General features: G+C 51.6%; 6 protein-coding genes across 6 annotated transcripts; 5 read left to right on the forward strand and 1 right to left on the reverse strand.

Moving 5' to 3' along the window:
• Window positions 1-377: 377 nt before the first annotated feature.
• On the forward strand, window positions 378-4,524 carry J4E90_004259 (uncharacterized protein; the record flags this gene model as incomplete). Its single annotated transcript, XM_051433824.1, has 6 exons — window positions 378-626; window positions 679-759; window positions 808-966; window positions 1,683-4,032; window positions 4,081-4,350; window positions 4,403-4,524. The coding sequence occupies 6 exons, from the start codon at window positions 378-380 to the stop codon at window positions 4,522-4,524; spliced, it is 3,231 nt and encodes a 1,076-aa protein (XP_051292342.1).
• Window positions 4,525-5,021: 497 nt separating this feature from the next.
• J4E90_004260 (uncharacterized protein) lies at window positions 5,022-6,104 on the forward strand (the record flags this gene model as incomplete). The annotated part of the gene is made up of 3 exons (XM_051433825.1): window positions 5,022-5,120; window positions 5,207-5,782; window positions 5,838-6,104. The coding sequence occupies 3 exons, from the start codon at window positions 5,022-5,024 to the stop codon at window positions 6,102-6,104; spliced, it is 942 nt and encodes a 313-aa protein (XP_051292343.1).
• Window positions 6,105-6,370: 266 nt separating this feature from the next.
• On the reverse strand, window positions 6,371-7,442 carry J4E90_004261 (uncharacterized protein; the record flags this gene model as incomplete). Its single annotated transcript, XM_051433826.1, has 2 exons — window positions 6,371-6,457; window positions 6,909-7,442. The coding sequence occupies 2 exons, from the start codon at window positions 7,440-7,442 to the stop codon at window positions 6,371-6,373; spliced, it is 621 nt and encodes a 206-aa protein (XP_051292344.1).
• A 239-nt stretch (window positions 7,443-7,681) lies between these two features.
• J4E90_004262 (uncharacterized protein) lies at window positions 7,682-8,360 on the forward strand (the record flags this gene model as incomplete). The annotated part of the gene is made up of 2 exons (XM_051433827.1): window positions 7,682-7,711; window positions 7,761-8,360. The coding sequence occupies 2 exons, from the start codon at window positions 7,682-7,684 to the stop codon at window positions 8,358-8,360; spliced, it is 630 nt and encodes a 209-aa protein (XP_051292345.1).
• Window positions 8,361-10,602: 2,242 nt separating this feature from the next.
• On the forward strand, window positions 10,603-11,400 carry J4E90_004263 (uncharacterized protein; the record flags this gene model as incomplete). The annotated part of the gene is made up of 2 exons (XM_051433828.1): window positions 10,603-10,757; window positions 10,809-11,400. 2 exons carry the CDS (start codon window positions 10,603-10,605, stop codon window positions 11,398-11,400), a joined length of 747 nt encoding a protein of 248 aa, XP_051292346.1.
• Window positions 11,401-11,673: 273 nt separating this feature from the next.
• On the forward strand, window positions 11,674-11,957 carry J4E90_004264 (uncharacterized protein; the record flags this gene model as incomplete). The annotated part of the gene is made up of 2 exons (XM_051433829.1): window positions 11,674-11,801; window positions 11,852-11,957. The coding sequence occupies 2 exons, from the start codon at window positions 11,674-11,676 to the stop codon at window positions 11,955-11,957; spliced, it is 234 nt and encodes a 77-aa protein (XP_051292347.1).
• Window positions 11,958-15,243: the final 3,286 nt, after the last annotated feature.

Here is a 15,243-nt window from a genome sequence, read left to right on the forward strand (position 1 = left end):
CCCTGCAGCCCTTGGAGCTCACCTTTCGTGTCGCGACCATTGCCCTGCTACAAGACACTCACTCCGCCCACATCTGCGACCACTGTACCCTCGGACTTGCACGGGCGCCGCGATCACACTGCGACTTGGGTGCATGGGCTGTTGCATATAAGAATCAGGGCTGCGTTGGAGGCCGAAGGCGCGTCTCGCTGAAGCACGCGCGTTGCCTACCGCATACTGTCGACTCTTGACTGGGCCGCTCAGCATAAAGACAATAAAGTCGCATAATAGCAAGGACGACGGTCCTGTCTCTACCTTGTCTCGATCTTCACCGTTGAACCGTGCAACTCATCCACACCGCGCATCTCCTCTACCGTATCCGCCGTACAACGCGCAACATGTTCTTCCTCAAAGAGCTTGAGAAGACGATCCAGCTGCATCCCTCGTACTTTGGCCCGCTCATCCGTCAGCACATCCACCGCGAGCTGCTACAAAAAGAGGAGGGATCGAGCACGGGAAAGTACACCATCGTGTGCATTCTGGACTCGTTCGACATCTCCGATGGCAAGGTGATGCCTGGCTCCGGCTCTGCGGAGTACGTTGTTCACTACAAGGCGGTCGTATGGCGGCCATATAAGGGCGAGGTGGTATGTGGAAGCGTCCGACGTGATCATCGAGTCCATTGCTAATAATGTCAAGATGGACGGCATTGTCACCTCAGTGCTCCGCACCGGATTCTTCGTCGACTGTGGATCTTTGCAGGCCTTTGTGGGACGCAGTGTACATCTCACCCTAATTCATGCCTCCATCCATCACTAACACCGACAGATGATCCCCGCTGAAATCAAGTTCGACGCGAACGCTACACCCCCGCAGTGGACCGACGACGGAGAGCAAGTTATCGAGAAGGGCACCAACATCCGCATAAAGATCAAGGGTCTGAGATCAGAGGTGGACAAAATGTATGCGGTCGGCACCATGAAGGAGGTAAGAAAGATGAACGTCGGCTTTGCCGAACATCGGCTAAGCAAAGCTTTTAGGATTACCTTGGCCCATTGCCATCATAGCAGAATGAGTCGACGGCTATTGACAGTATGCGCCATTGTGGAGGGCCAGTGCGCGAGCAGTCTGCTCAAACAGGCATTTTCACTACAGAACAGATGTTATTGTTCGGCGGGACCATCTGGCAATTCATGCACAAATCAACATCGTCGGTAGAAACACGAAGCGAAATATCGAATTCTTGGCTGTATCAGTACTCGTAGGGAGTAAGGCAATTGCTCAATTGGTTCAAGGGTTTGCAGAACCAGAGCAGATGTGGCTGTATTGAAGACCACAGCGGAAGGAAATCATACCATCTAGAATTGGCACAGTTTGTAGCGCCATGCATTCCAATAAATTCCCAGAGCAGGCTTGAATAGGAACGCGTCGCACAATCTCATTGTAATGCAAGTCTTAGTGCAGCGCGGACGGCCCCTTGCGTCGAAGAGTGGCTTGGGGCGTTTCGGCCAACACCAGCTCCCGCACCTCCGCGTGAACTCCGCAGATCCGCCCAGCTGGACACTGTTCATAACTCGCACCTGCGCCTTGCCACTATACCCATTTCTTGAGGCTGGTCTCATCTGATCCTGCGTCGCATTCCATTACCATGTTATAATTGCTTGCGTTCTTGTTCATACTTGATCATTACCATGCCGCGACAGCGCGCCGCGAAGGAGGAGGAGACGGAGCTGCTAACCAAAGAAGAGAGATCCGCGCGCACTTCAGAAGACGGCTCCGAAACATCCATATCCTCCATTTCCACAACCTCGCTCGTCCTCGAACACATCAACGACCCGTCCCTCAATCGTGCGTCGCAAGCGAAGCGTGGGGAGAAGTACACGGACGACGATGACGACGCAAGCCAGGCGCGCGAGCCGTTCGACGTCGAGGATGGGCGGTACAAGGCCCCCATTGCTGTAGACAAAAAGACAAGGAGGTGGCTATGGATCGTGGGCACGGCCTGTGTAGCTGGATGGGCGCTTGCGCTCGTCTTCTTCTTGATGAACGGCAGCTACAAGCACGCTTCGTCCAGGCCACATGACCCTCTTGCTAGTTCTACCAAGGGCTCGGGGAGGAAGATTACGTTGGACGACGTCTTCGGAGGCCGCTTCTATGCCCAACAGCAAAGTGTCGCATGGATACCGGGACCACAGGGCGAGGATGGCTTGTTGCTTGAGAAGGGCTCGAGCAATGAGGAATACCTGGTCGTTGAGGACATAAGGTCCAAGGGCGAGGCAACCTCTTCTGCGAGCAAGACCACGCTGATGAAGAAGAACACATTTGAGGTGGATGGCACATACGTCTATCCCAGTGATGTGCAGCCAAGTAAAGATTTCAAGAAGGTGCTTGTCACGTCGGGTTACCAAAAGAACTGGCGACATTCCGGTACTGCGAAGTACTGGATTTTTGATGTTGAGACACAGACTGGCGAAGCTTTGGATCCGGACCAGCCAAACGGCGCAATTCAGCTAGCCTCAATATCTCCGCAGTCGGATGCCGTCGTGTTCACGAGAGACAACAACATGTTCCTGCGCAAGCTGAACTCCAAGGAGGTTATACAGATTACAAAAGATGGTGGCTCTGAGCTCTTCTATGGTGTACCTGACTGGGTGTACGAGGAGGAGGTTTTCCAAGGAAATAGTGCGACATGGTGGTCCGAGGATGGCAAGTACATCGCATTCCTGCGCACCGACGAGTCCACCGTTCCGACATACCCGGTCCAGTATTTTGTGTCACGGCCTAGCGGAGAGAAGCCCAAGGCTGGCGAAGAGAACTACCCCGAGGTTCGCGACATCAAGTACCCCAAGGCAGGCGCCCCCAACCCCATCGTCTCACTGCAGTTCTACGATGTCGAAAAGGGCGAAGTCTTCAGTGTCGAGATAGAAGACGACTTTAGTGACGAGAACCGTCTGATCACCGAGATCGTCTGGGCCGGAAAGACGAAGCAAGTGCTTGTTCGCGAAACCAATCGCGAGAGCGACATCCTGAAGCTTGTCTTGATGGACGTCGAAAAGCGCACCGGCAAGACGGTAAGAACTGAGAACGTCGCTGAGCTGGACGGAGGCTGGATGGAGGTCTCACAGAAGACAACGTTCGTACCGGCTGATCCTGACAATGGTCGTAAGGATGATGGATACATTGATACAATCATTCACGAAGGCTACGACCATATCGGCTACTTTTCGCCATTGGACAGTGACAAGCCTGTGTTGCTCACTCAGGGCGAGTGGGAAGTCGTTGATGCGCCCTCTCGCGTGGACCTGAAGAACAACCTGGTGTACTACGTTTCAACTGAGAAGAGCTCCATGGAACGACACGTCTACTCTGTACTCTTGAACGGTACTGGAAAGAGCGAAATGCTGGAGAATGGAGGTTCAGGCTACTACGACGCTTCCTTCTCAGCTGGTGGCTCTTACGCCTTGATCACCTACAACGGTCCCGGAATCCCATGGCAGAAGATCATCAGCACGCCATCGAACAATGACAAGTACGAAAAGGTCATTGAGGAAAACAAAGCGCTTGACCGCTTCGTACGCCGGCTTGAGATGCCCATTCTCAACTATCAGACAATCAACGTTGATGGCTTTGAGCTGAACGTCCTCGAGCGTCGTCCGCCGCACTTCAACCCGAAGAAGAAATACCCAGTTCTTTTCTATCAATACAGCGGGCCGGGCTCGCAGGAAGTCAACAAGAAGTTCAAGGTTGATTTCCAGTCGTACATTGCCGCCAGTCTCGGGTACATTGTGGTGACAGTGGACGGGCGAGGTACGGGCTTCCTTGGTCGGAAGCTTCGATGCATCACAAGAGGCAACATTGGATACTACGAGGCGCACGATCAGATCGCCGCGGCCAAAATCTGGGCCAGCAAGAAGTACGTGGACGCTGATCGCCTCGCGATCTGGGGCTGGAGTTACGGCGGTTTCAACACACTGAAGACGCTCGAGCAGGATGGAGGAGAGATGTTCAAGTATGGGATGGCTGTCGCTCCTGTGACTGATTGGCGGTACTATGGTAAGAAGACTCATGGTACTCATCTGCTTCGCTAATTGTTTACCGCAGATTCCATCTACACGGAGCGCTACATGCACACGCCGCAGAACAATGCCGAAGGCTACGACAACTCCACCATCACCGATGTCACTTCCCTAGCGAAAAACGTCCGCTTCTTGGTCATGCACGGTGTCGCCGATGACAACGTGCACATGCAAAACACGCTGACCCTGCTTGACCGGCTGGATCTTGCAGGTATCGAAAACTACGATGTCCATGTGTTCCCCGATTCGGATCATAGTATTTACTTCCACAACGCGAATAGGATTGTCTACGACAGTAAGTAATTTCGTGTGCCATTGATACGACGAAGTAACTAACAGAATTCCAGAACTTAAGTGGTGGCTCGTTAATGCTTTCAACGGCGAATGGTCGAGGATCACGAATGCAGTGCCCAAATCGCAACTTGATTCAAAGTCGATAGGAAGCGAGTCAAAGGCTCGGCATGTATAGTGTTTGACGCGTATAGAATGCGTAGGCGTTACAGGCGCGGAATTCCAACATCGTTACCTTGCAAAACTATTCTCATCAGCCATCCCGAATTTTCAGACACCTTTGGATTTCGCAGCTGATAAGCCGAACAATGTAGCGAAGCCAGCTAATATGCATGATGCATGATGCAGTGCTTGTGCTTGCTGATTCGCCGTTTTTGAGTACCGGAGTAAATATGGGAATATACTCAAGCTACCCACACTTTGACGCGATTTTGAACCTACCTGACAATTGTGATATCGCGGTATGGTCGTAAGAAGTCTCACTCAATGCATTTGCAGACCCAAAAGTGGCTGTCATCGAGGAAGCTCTCATCAGCTGCTCCTTCCCCTCTCGAACCCCACTTTTGAAGCCACTACATCACACATCGCAAGCATGACGGCATCTTCACTCATCCACTTGCCTTTTCCGCCTCGACTAAGCTGTGGCTTGATACATAAACCTCAAATATCGATGAAATGACTTTCGGGCCTAGCAACCTAGCCGTCTGCGAAACGTGCGGCACGCAATTCGACGTTCCGCTTGAGCAGCACCCTGAGACATGTCGGATCTGCGATGTACGTCCATCACCAACACCAAGGAACCTGCAATCACCGCAACCAGAATACGAGACACAAAAGCAGTAGAGCTAATCAATACCTAGGATCCCCGCCAATATGTTCCCGCATCAGGCCAATCCTGGACCTCACTCTCAGCCTGCCAACCCCTCCAAAAGAACACATTTGAAACAGATAAAGAAGACTCTCGTATCCACTACATAACCACGGCGCCTCTCTCTCCATCGGAACTTCCCCCGGGTCTGGCCGATTCTAGCACGACCCGCAAGCAGCTTGGTATTGGTCAAAGAGCCATCTTACTACAAACATCACGCGGAAACATCCTTTGGGACTGCGTCGCTCTCTTAAACCCTGCTACCATTGAGTTCATCAAGGGAAAAGGTGGGCTAAAGGCCATTGTAATCAGCCATCCGCATTTCTACACGACGCATTTGGAATGGGCGAGTGTGTTCGGGTGCCCGGTGTATATGTGCGGTGATGATCAGACATGGTTGAACCGGAAGGATCAGAATGGCGTGAGAAAGATGGTAAAGGGCGTCGCTGAGATTGAAGAAATTGGCGGCGAGGCCAAGATGATTCAATGCGGCGGGCACTTCGAAGGCAGCTCGGTGCTGTGGTGGGATCGGAAGCTTTTCATCGCTGATACGTTTATGAGTGTACCTGTCAGTCCTTCAAATCTCTTATTAATGGAGTCACGGTTGCTAACGATCGACGTAGTCTGGTTTCAACAACGCGCACCGCGTCCCGGATACGACATCCTACTCGTTCATGTGGGCGTATCCTAACATGATTCCGCTAACGCCCACAGCTATTCATGGAATCTGGAAGGCGATCAAGCCGTTCGAGTTTGACAGGACGTATGGAGGGTTCCCAGGGCAGAACCTGAAGAGGCCGGATTTGAAGAAGCAGGTGTTGGAGAGCATGAAGATCTTCCTGCGGAGAAGTGGACATGAGAAGGCAGATGTTTTTGAGGAGCGTGTTTGAGAAGAACGGCAGTGGAGAAGAAGGTTGGGACTGGAGACGCCGGCAAGGATACGTGATGATAATAGTTGTAGGTGCGCGTAAAGTGTGATCATACTCTATAGAGACCGTCACCACCACCGAATTAATGCAGGTTCATTATGACAACGTCTAATGCTGGATGTGAAACAAGTATATACGATCGCAAAGAATAGTTCGTGAATACCAAGGGCGGATGACAGCGCATGGAATGTCAGTGTGAGCCCAAGGCTCTTCTGAACTAACCAAGTCTATCCGAGAGAGCCTCCAAGAACCCAAACCTCGCCGTTGGATACCTTGTCGGCGATGCTGGTCACTTCGACGTCGGCAGGTTGAATCTGTAGGCTTGTGTTAGCTAAGAACAAATAGAATTTGGACCAGGTTAAGTTAGTCGGTGGGTAAATGCCAGCAAAAATCCAAAAATGGTCAAAAATGACCGAAACATGGGCAAAAAAAGATCCTGGAGTATCTGACTATAGCCAGACGAATGCTGAACAGAGTGGGACTCGAACCCACGCCACTTTCGTGACCAGGATGTCTTGAATTTTCATTCTAGACTTAACGTTAAGAAACCTTAACCTGGCGCCATAACCAGCTCCTATAATTTGTTAGATTTGGTCATTTTGAGGGTGTTCGACGGAACTTACGGCCATCTGTCCTTCTCTAGGAACTGTTCGATGGAGATTTGCTCAATAGATACAAATATATTGATAGTTGTGTGGGTGTGGGACGAATGGTGGGGCAGTGCCAACCAGAGGGCGGGACTACCGACATAGCGGCATGGCTTACCTTCTTTTGGCCGTCCTTGGACTCCCACCAAATCTCATTGCCGGCAAGCGTCTTGACCTTCTTGCCCTCCTCCCATGGGCTCTCTGGTATGATGTGGCGCTGCACAAAGCGCTCGAGGTTGCCCCGCGCTCGGTCTTGGCCGCTGGTGCCCTCGTACGCGTCCGCGCCAAAACTGTCGTAGTCGTCGGGGTCTTCCCAGGGCTTCCTCTTTAGGTCGCGCATGATGCTGTTGTTGAGTGCCAGCACCGTAGCGTTCTGCGAAGCGTTTTCGAGGCGGCCGGAGACTGCGTCGATGTCACGTGTCAGGCCGCTGAAGATGGCGATGTTCTGCGTCTTGCCGATGACATCGGATATGATAACACCAGTCGTCGCCTGGCCTTCAGGGTTGCCCATGATGTAGTCTCGGAGAGGTGACTGTTCGCTGAGGATGTTGAATGACTGGATAATGCTATCGAAGGGGCGGGCTTGCGCAGACGTGGCAAGTGTGAGGGCGATGGTTGCAAGAGGGTATGCGACGAAAGAGACGGGCTTCATGATCGTTCCAGATGGTGCATTAGGGTGTCGTTACAGGTTCTGGGTGAACGCGGCGTTGAAGATGGGAGCACAGACGTCATGCCGCGGTGAAGCCAAGACCTCGTGACCGCGCGACGGGTCCACGGGTGCCTTCCGAGCTTGGGGACCAACTCTTCTTTTCCTCACATGCCTTCACCAACGTGACACCCCGCGCCCTGGAGCGCGTCTAATCCAGTCGCGCCAAGTTTCAAATACCCGCCATGGAGCTTCAGATACCAACCGTCACTACCGTAAGAGCAGTCAAGTATCGCGCTCGTAGCCAGTCGCTAAGTAGCTCAGGACGACCTACGCGCCTTCCATGCGCAACACTTCCCACACGCGCCGCCGCCAGAACACATACTCCACGGCTTCGAGCCAGAGGCAGAAGCAGCTGAAGAATACTACGACGAAGCCGACGATGGGCTGGGCTACTACCCCGACGGCACGAAGCGCACCCTGACTGACGAGCAAATCGCCATGTTTCGACACTCCGAAATCCATGCAATGCTCCGCAAACGGCGAGTACGGAAGGAAAATGGCGAAATCTCTGACGACAACGATGTCCCTGCAAGCCCAGCGCCGGCTGTTCCACCCACGCAAGAAGACCTCTCGCGCACAGATGATGTCGGCAAGGCGCAGCCTGAGGCGTCTACGGAACCGAAGAAGCAACAGTGGGCGACCAGCAGTGCTACAACAAAAGCCAAGGCCAAGAGGAAGCGAGATCGATACGCGAAAAGGAGGAAAGAAAGAAGGTTGGAGAGAGGCTTGCCGCGCAGACGGAGCGGCCGCGACGGCGCAGACAGCGGCGACAGTGACGATGGAAGCGACGAATGGGACGCCTGGCACCAAGCCAACGGGCCCGACGTGCAAAAGGACGAGACCCTCGATCTAGACTATTGAACGGACAACGACAACTGATGGGCAACAACTCATTCATGCAGCAGCCGCTCCACCACTGCTGGCTTGGAGCAAATCACATATGCCTAGTCGACACCATGCTGTAAGTACCCTTCTCTCTTCACCCCCATATGCAACGATGAAACCCTAGTTATCATCCTTAGGCGTAGCCGGCGACAGGCTTGAGACGAGGGTGAAAGACTGCTTGCGGCCTGATCTCTTGACTCGTCTGGCGCTTTCCAAGACGACTCATAATCTTCTCACTGAGCAAAACTTCTCCCCGTAACACACAACATACTATCTGTACCATTGTACTAATTGTTACTAGGGTTCGTTTTTTATGTTGAGACCACGACTTGCGCCGGAGGACCTCGAAGAGACGCGCAGACAGGCAGCAGCTGTGATTGCGCCGCGATACTGGGAAGACTCTAGGCCCTTCGGTGGTTCACGGTCACCCTACGTGGACTCTATAAGAGTCGGGAGAATTGATTGCATCTGAGCATTTATGAAAGTACACAATTGGGAGAGCCGATTCCCCATGAAGCAGCCGCACTATGGAGATGCATTGAAGCCATTGAAGCCATAAAAATAGAGTCTTCCGCCTATCCTCCAGGACCTTTCCCAGAATACCACTGATGTCGAACGCGAACAATCTCAAGATGTAGCAGAAACTTTTGATAAGTAGTTAAACGGGAGCTCGCCGCCACGCTGTCAAGTGCCCTCCTTCCATATGTGAGTGCTCTGACCGTGTGTGAGCTAGGTCGTTATGCCAGTGAATTGTTCGAAGACCATCGAATGAGACAGGCAAATAATTTCAATCGCTATTGGTATTGGGCGTCGCAGGAGTGACGCCGCGCCACCTTCGACTTTATCAGCATGCTTTTAGGCGGACGACTCCATATCTTGGCGACTTACGAGTTAACATAATCACCCCATCCCTGATGGGTGTGGTCTACCTTCACTGCGAACGGCACAGCTTGGATGCTTGGTCTGAGATGTTCGTGCACGGCCTCCTCGACTTTCTCGCGGGTCACAGCTGGATCTTGGACCGATAATACCAAAATCCGTAGCTCTTGCAACGCGGAGAGCGAGCGAAAAAGCGCGGATCTGTGGACTGCAAGGTATAGCTCTCCGAGGTACATATCCATGTGAGGCCATGGGACTGTGAACGGCAGGGTCGTGATTTGCTTGCGCTGGTTTGGTTTGAATTTCTTAATCGATCTCTCTGCTGCCCGAACATTATCGACGGAGAATATCGTGAGAGCTAGCGGCATGATTGCGGCTTCTGAGTATATTTGTCGACAGGTTCTCAGAAGAGCCGTGGCGTTTTTCGGCTCTGTCGGTGAAGGGTGGAACCTCCCTTTCCAATTTGATCGATACAGTTTCCCACCCAACACAAGCTTCCAGATTTCGTTGCGAATCTCGGCGGGCATTCGAAGCAACGGGGAGTTCTCATTTCGTTTGACGCTGGCAGTCCGTTAACAGTTGCTCTTACTGAAAGACTAGATACACTCACAGATCCTTTTCACCACCTTTGGGTGTGACGTTGAGTAGGCCGTTCCGAAATTTGTGGTATCCGCGCGCCGGACGCTTGATAACCTTGTCTGCGCTCTTCTTGGTGGCAGGTGCCTTCGGGGCTTTGTCGCCGGCGGCGGTCTTGCGGGGCGTCATTGCTCGTGTACGTTGTCGAGATTGCTGAGGTTGTTCGAGCAATGCGCGGAGTTCTGGGTTGGAGTACAATCAAGAGATGATTGACCTTTGAGGTAAAAGCAAGGAAAGATCTGGCAGCGGAGAACTACTACGAAGGAAACCGCGTAAGACTAGCGTGTGACCGTGCGTTGAGCGAAGAGGCAAGCACGTGGCGGCGATCAGAGATTGGTGAGGGGAGGAACGATGGTGATGGTGATACGAGTCACCGAGTATGGGTTGCTACCTAATCCACGCCGTGTCGTCGCTCACCTTACGCGACATGTATGAGCGAGCGCCGGTACTGTTGGAGACGAGGATGGTTAGTTGACTTTACCCTCTACTTCGTGCTGCTACTTGACATTATATATGGTCTCACCCACCTTCGCCTCCTACATCCCGCTCGTATCAGGTACCTTGTCTCTTCTGACTCACCTAGTAAGCCCGACCTGCGCCTTTATCTGACCGCTAGTGCCCGGCAGTTCCATAAGTAGCTATCAACTCTACTCTTTTCCTTAGACATCTACTCTACACTTCCCAAATCATCGACAACCTCATCATGGCATCTCGAAGGTTTAAGCAAGCTGCGACCACTGCTAAGAGCACGAAGGCTTCTACCGGTGCAGGAGTAGTGAAGCGCAGTCACAAGAAGCTTCGTTTCCATGAGAACGGCCTACTCAATGTTGAGACACAGACGGGAAAGTACCTCAAGATGTCAGTATCTCCATCGACTTGGGTTCAAGTGGTTCACTAACTTGAACACAGCGCGAGACAGAACCAGCGGGACTCCCCATTACTGCGGTTGCCAGCAGAGATTCGCCATTTGATCTTCGGGTACGCACTTGGCGGCAAGACATTCTATATCCATCACGACGACCGTCAAGGCATTGCAAAGAATGAAACGGTCTCAAAGAACACCCTTGCTCTGCTCGCTGTCTGCCGACAGGTCTTTGCTGAAACCGCTTTGTTACCCTTCAGCTCGAACACCTTCTCAGCTACACATCCCCAAGTGTTCAATATGTGGATTGAAGACTTTCCCTCGGTCTTTGCTGAAGCTGTCACTTCGGTACGCCTTCATCCCTGCGTAGTGTTCTCTCTTCCGGATCAATGGCTCGACCTTCATGCCGGCATACCAGATAGGCAGGATCTCAGGCTCGGCCACGGAGACAAGCGACTGTCTTCGAACTTGACCTCTCTCAAGGACGTACAGCTTGTTGTGGGCATGGTGATAAGAGGCTCCAAGCAAGATAGCAAGAAGCTGCAAGAACGCGGTTGGCAGTTCATAAAAGGTCTGTATGAGGCAGAGAACAGCAAGGTCGAATTCACCAGAGGTTGGAGACTGCCTTTGCTTTTCTAGTGGTTGACATAGTTGCTTCTTTTATTCTCTTTTGGCAAAAGTATACTGGAATCGATCTGATCCAATTGCAAACGTGCGAGGAAACTACTACATCTTGCCTGGAAAAGTCTATTCATTTTGTGCTTTACTTCACCATCAACATTCTTGTATTGTGCCACAGTGGGCGATATTTCACTCTAAGTAGTCCTTTGCTATGATACAAAAATCCATTCTTGGCTTATGCATCTACCCTCAATCACTCCACCGACGCATCCATTCTACTTTCAACTCAACATGTCGGCCGCTCAAACTATTCCTCAGATCGACACACCTAACGACAAGCCTCGCCAAGGGAAGCGCGGCTACCAAAAATCCAGAGACGGCCTACTCAATATGAAACCCATCGGTAGCGAGGTTGCTATGTAAGCTCAGCACGGCCACATCTAAATTCGTAATACTAATGCCAGTGTAGTGTGCAGCGAAACGCCGAAGAATCGCCCCTCTTACGACTCCCTGCCGAAATCCGCGCCATGATCTGGAAGCTCGCTATTGGAAACCCTGTCATCCGCCCAGCATAGGGTGGACCTCTTAAGCCACTCAGATATAGATCCGTGTTTGAGGAGCGTGCGTCTGAATTCCCCGCACCGAGGCACCGCTTTGCCCTCCTTCGTGTCTGCCGCCAGATCTACTCGGAAGCTGCTGCGTACTCTCGCCATATCAGCGTCTTTCGCTTCTACGACTTTGGCAGTTTAACATGTTGGGTCAAGCATGCGACAAGTGCTCAGCGAAAGGCTGTACATAAGATACAGTTTGGCCGCTATGAGTACATACTCCGAAAGTGGATGTCGAGACACTTTGCGGGGGAGTTGAAGAAATTGCCGGCGTTGATCCAGGTTCAGATATCGTACTATGGGTACAAAGCTGAGGCAACTAAGGAGTTACTAGATGGGTTGGACAAGATGAAGGGGAACCTCGATAAGACCATGAACGTGAAGCTGGAATATCAAGCTCGGCAAGGTAGTCATGATTGGGTTTATACTTTCTTGAATGGGGAGGACTTCAACGTGTAATGAACTGGTAAGATCTGTCTATAACAACCCATGATTGTTTGCTCGTGCGATGATAATGTGCTAGGCTGGGGCGAAGATAGCCATCGTAGTAAGAAGCGGGAAAAGTAACATTTGACTAGCAGTAGGAATGGGGGAATGCTAATGTCAGCCGCTCAGATTCAGCATGCACTCCCCACGTGTCGGAGAATTTAGAAGAAAGACCGGAAGTGGCGCATGGGAAGAGCGGCGACGGATTTGACACGGTCTGATGGCTAGCCTTTGACGATGGGTGGTAGGAGCCGTATCAAACGACGTATAACAGTGATGAGGAAAAGCTCAGCAGTTGTCTTATTGATGGAGCATGGGCGAAGTCATGGCTCAGCCTTGTCTAATTTCGATCGCTGTGCAAGAGCTGAGAAGTTGGGCGCTCGTGCCCACTGAAGGCTTGGGAGCTCGCTCAAGTGGTGATGGAGATAAGCCGTGCAGGCCGGGCTGAAATGTTTTAGAGGGTGATGGTGGTACTCTAGGTCGCTGCGTCAGCGGATGATCCAGGATTATAGTCGGATCGCCGTGGGTTAACGGGCACCGAGCATGCGTGCGATGGACATCAAACACATGCTTGGCTGGCTGATGATCAAGAAGCCCCGTCTTGCCTGTTGAACATTGCGGTCAGGCCAAGGCTAGCTTCGGTGTCTTGTCTGCGAGGTCGTTCGAATGTCGGGCTCGTGTCTGTCGCTGTAGTATGTGCATGGTCGCGCTGATCGTCAGATATATCGAGTGAAGGTATTCTGGGTGGGCCATTTGGGATGTTATTGCCAGACATGAGAAGCGGTGTGCTTCCATCAGATGAACCAGGTACCGGTCGAAGCGGCTGGGTAGATATTTTCTTGGTCTTCCGTAATCTGATCTCTCTCCATACGAATCGAGCTTGGCTGATTTGACGTTTTGTGACGATGACTAGTTTTGACAGTATCCATATTGGAACAATGATTGTCAACATGTACCTCTGAATTACTTGATATTCATCCCCACTGCCTGCGCTGGCTGCGCTGACCATCAAGGTGGTAGAAAATGCGCAAAGGATCAGAGATAAAATGGCGATCTTTCTGGTCGTCTCGAAGAGAGGTTGACTTGCAGCGCCTACAGACTCATCCACGCCATCACTTGTTAGGTGATTGGACGACTCAAGAGCCAGTAGTTCTGATGTAGTAAGACTTGGAGAAGAATTGTCTGCAGCATTGACCCGATGTAACTGTTCTTGGGTTGATGAAGGCTGAGACTTATCCGACACGACTTGCTCTTCACTTGATTAGCAGATTTATAATATGAATAGAGAGATGACTTACCATTAATCATCTCAATCAGAGCAAGCAGTGGGAGGACGAGTAAACCAATTGCAACGACTTGACCAAAGCCAAGCATCGATGGCCCTTCCAAGAGGTCTACATTGGAATTCCATACTGCTCTGACCGTCGTAGTCGTTCCGTAGACAAGTTGAAAAGCCCATACCGGAATTTCAGAAAGATAGGCTTCATGGTATTGTTCGAGGAAGTACCACGTAGAGACCCTTGTCTTTCTCCCGAATGGTCCGATCTTGGTATCGTAGTAGATACGCGCATCGGCAACGAGTTTCGCCGTCTCTGCTGTGGCAAAATTGTTCATCCGGCTCCAAAAGTGTACTGATATGCGATCGATCAATGTAGTAGTAACATGGCGATGATGGGTGGCTTCTGGAGCGGCTACTCGAATCAGGGCTGAGATATGCTTGCCCCATAGAATTACCAACACAGGGACAACAAGGATACTCACCACGGCTGCGTTGTAATATAATTCCCTGTCCCGTAACGCGCATTGCATGACTTGACTTTCTGACAAGTAGGACCTGCCTTGGTCCACGTAAAATGCGAAGCTGAAGAAAACGACGAAAAGAAGTGTGAAACACACCCGACAGTACCTAACCCAAGTGTGCTGGGCTAGGTGATCCCGGAGTACGTCAAGAGACATAGTATGCGTAGCCACCGAGAAATAAGCCAGTGACGTAACGATATGCCATTCATACCGATGAATGACACATCGACTTGAAAGCGCAGCAATCAGTATAGAAATTCCGGTTATAAGCTGCTGATCACTGAGCATCTTGAGGAATCTGACTAGAACACGGCTATGGTTGCGCTGATTTGGCGTCTGCGTCGATATTACATCTTCCTCGCGGTTGTGGTTTCGTTTTCGCCTGAAGCAACTCTTGAGTAACATAAGTACGTGCTGATCGATCGGTTGCAGCAGACCCGAAGGCAAGGTAGCTGTCAGGTACCCCCAAGTTACCACTGAGAAAACAGCCAGAGCGCTAAAAAAGAATGATATAAGAATCTGGCTTTAAATCAGCACGGTAGTCATCTCTTGGGTTCGATACTCACGCCGATACCCGCGATATCCGCATTGAACTCCATCTTTTGTCTGGGCCCCCAAGGATCCACATCATCACATTTCACGGAACTGCCACAGTTGCCCATAATCGTGTTCAGTCACTCAGACAAATGCAGTAGGGTACTGGTATGGAGGCTTATGGCCTGGCGGGAGCCGTCGCTCTGCTCACGATGGCGATGCGTCGGAGATCGTGACTGTGATAGATGGTCGGTCGGCCAGGAAGGCGAGCTCTTGCTGCTAATCTGATGTACGATAGTACTGTACTGGAAATCCAGATAAAATGGCGCAGTCGATACTTTGGTGTAGTTGACTCCCGCGTCGTGTTGAAGGAAGCTGTGTCCGACCGAGACAGCGAAATTGAAGGCCGGCGTCAGCACATCTACAGCCTGTT

This window comes from Alternaria incomplexa, assembly GCF_024043165.1.
Source record: "Alternaria incomplexa strain BMP 0042 chromosome Unknown scaffold_5, whole genome shotgun sequence".
In the NCBI taxonomy this organism is placed as follows: Eukaryota; Fungi; Ascomycota; class Dothideomycetes; order Pleosporales; family Pleosporaceae; genus Alternaria; species Alternaria incomplexa.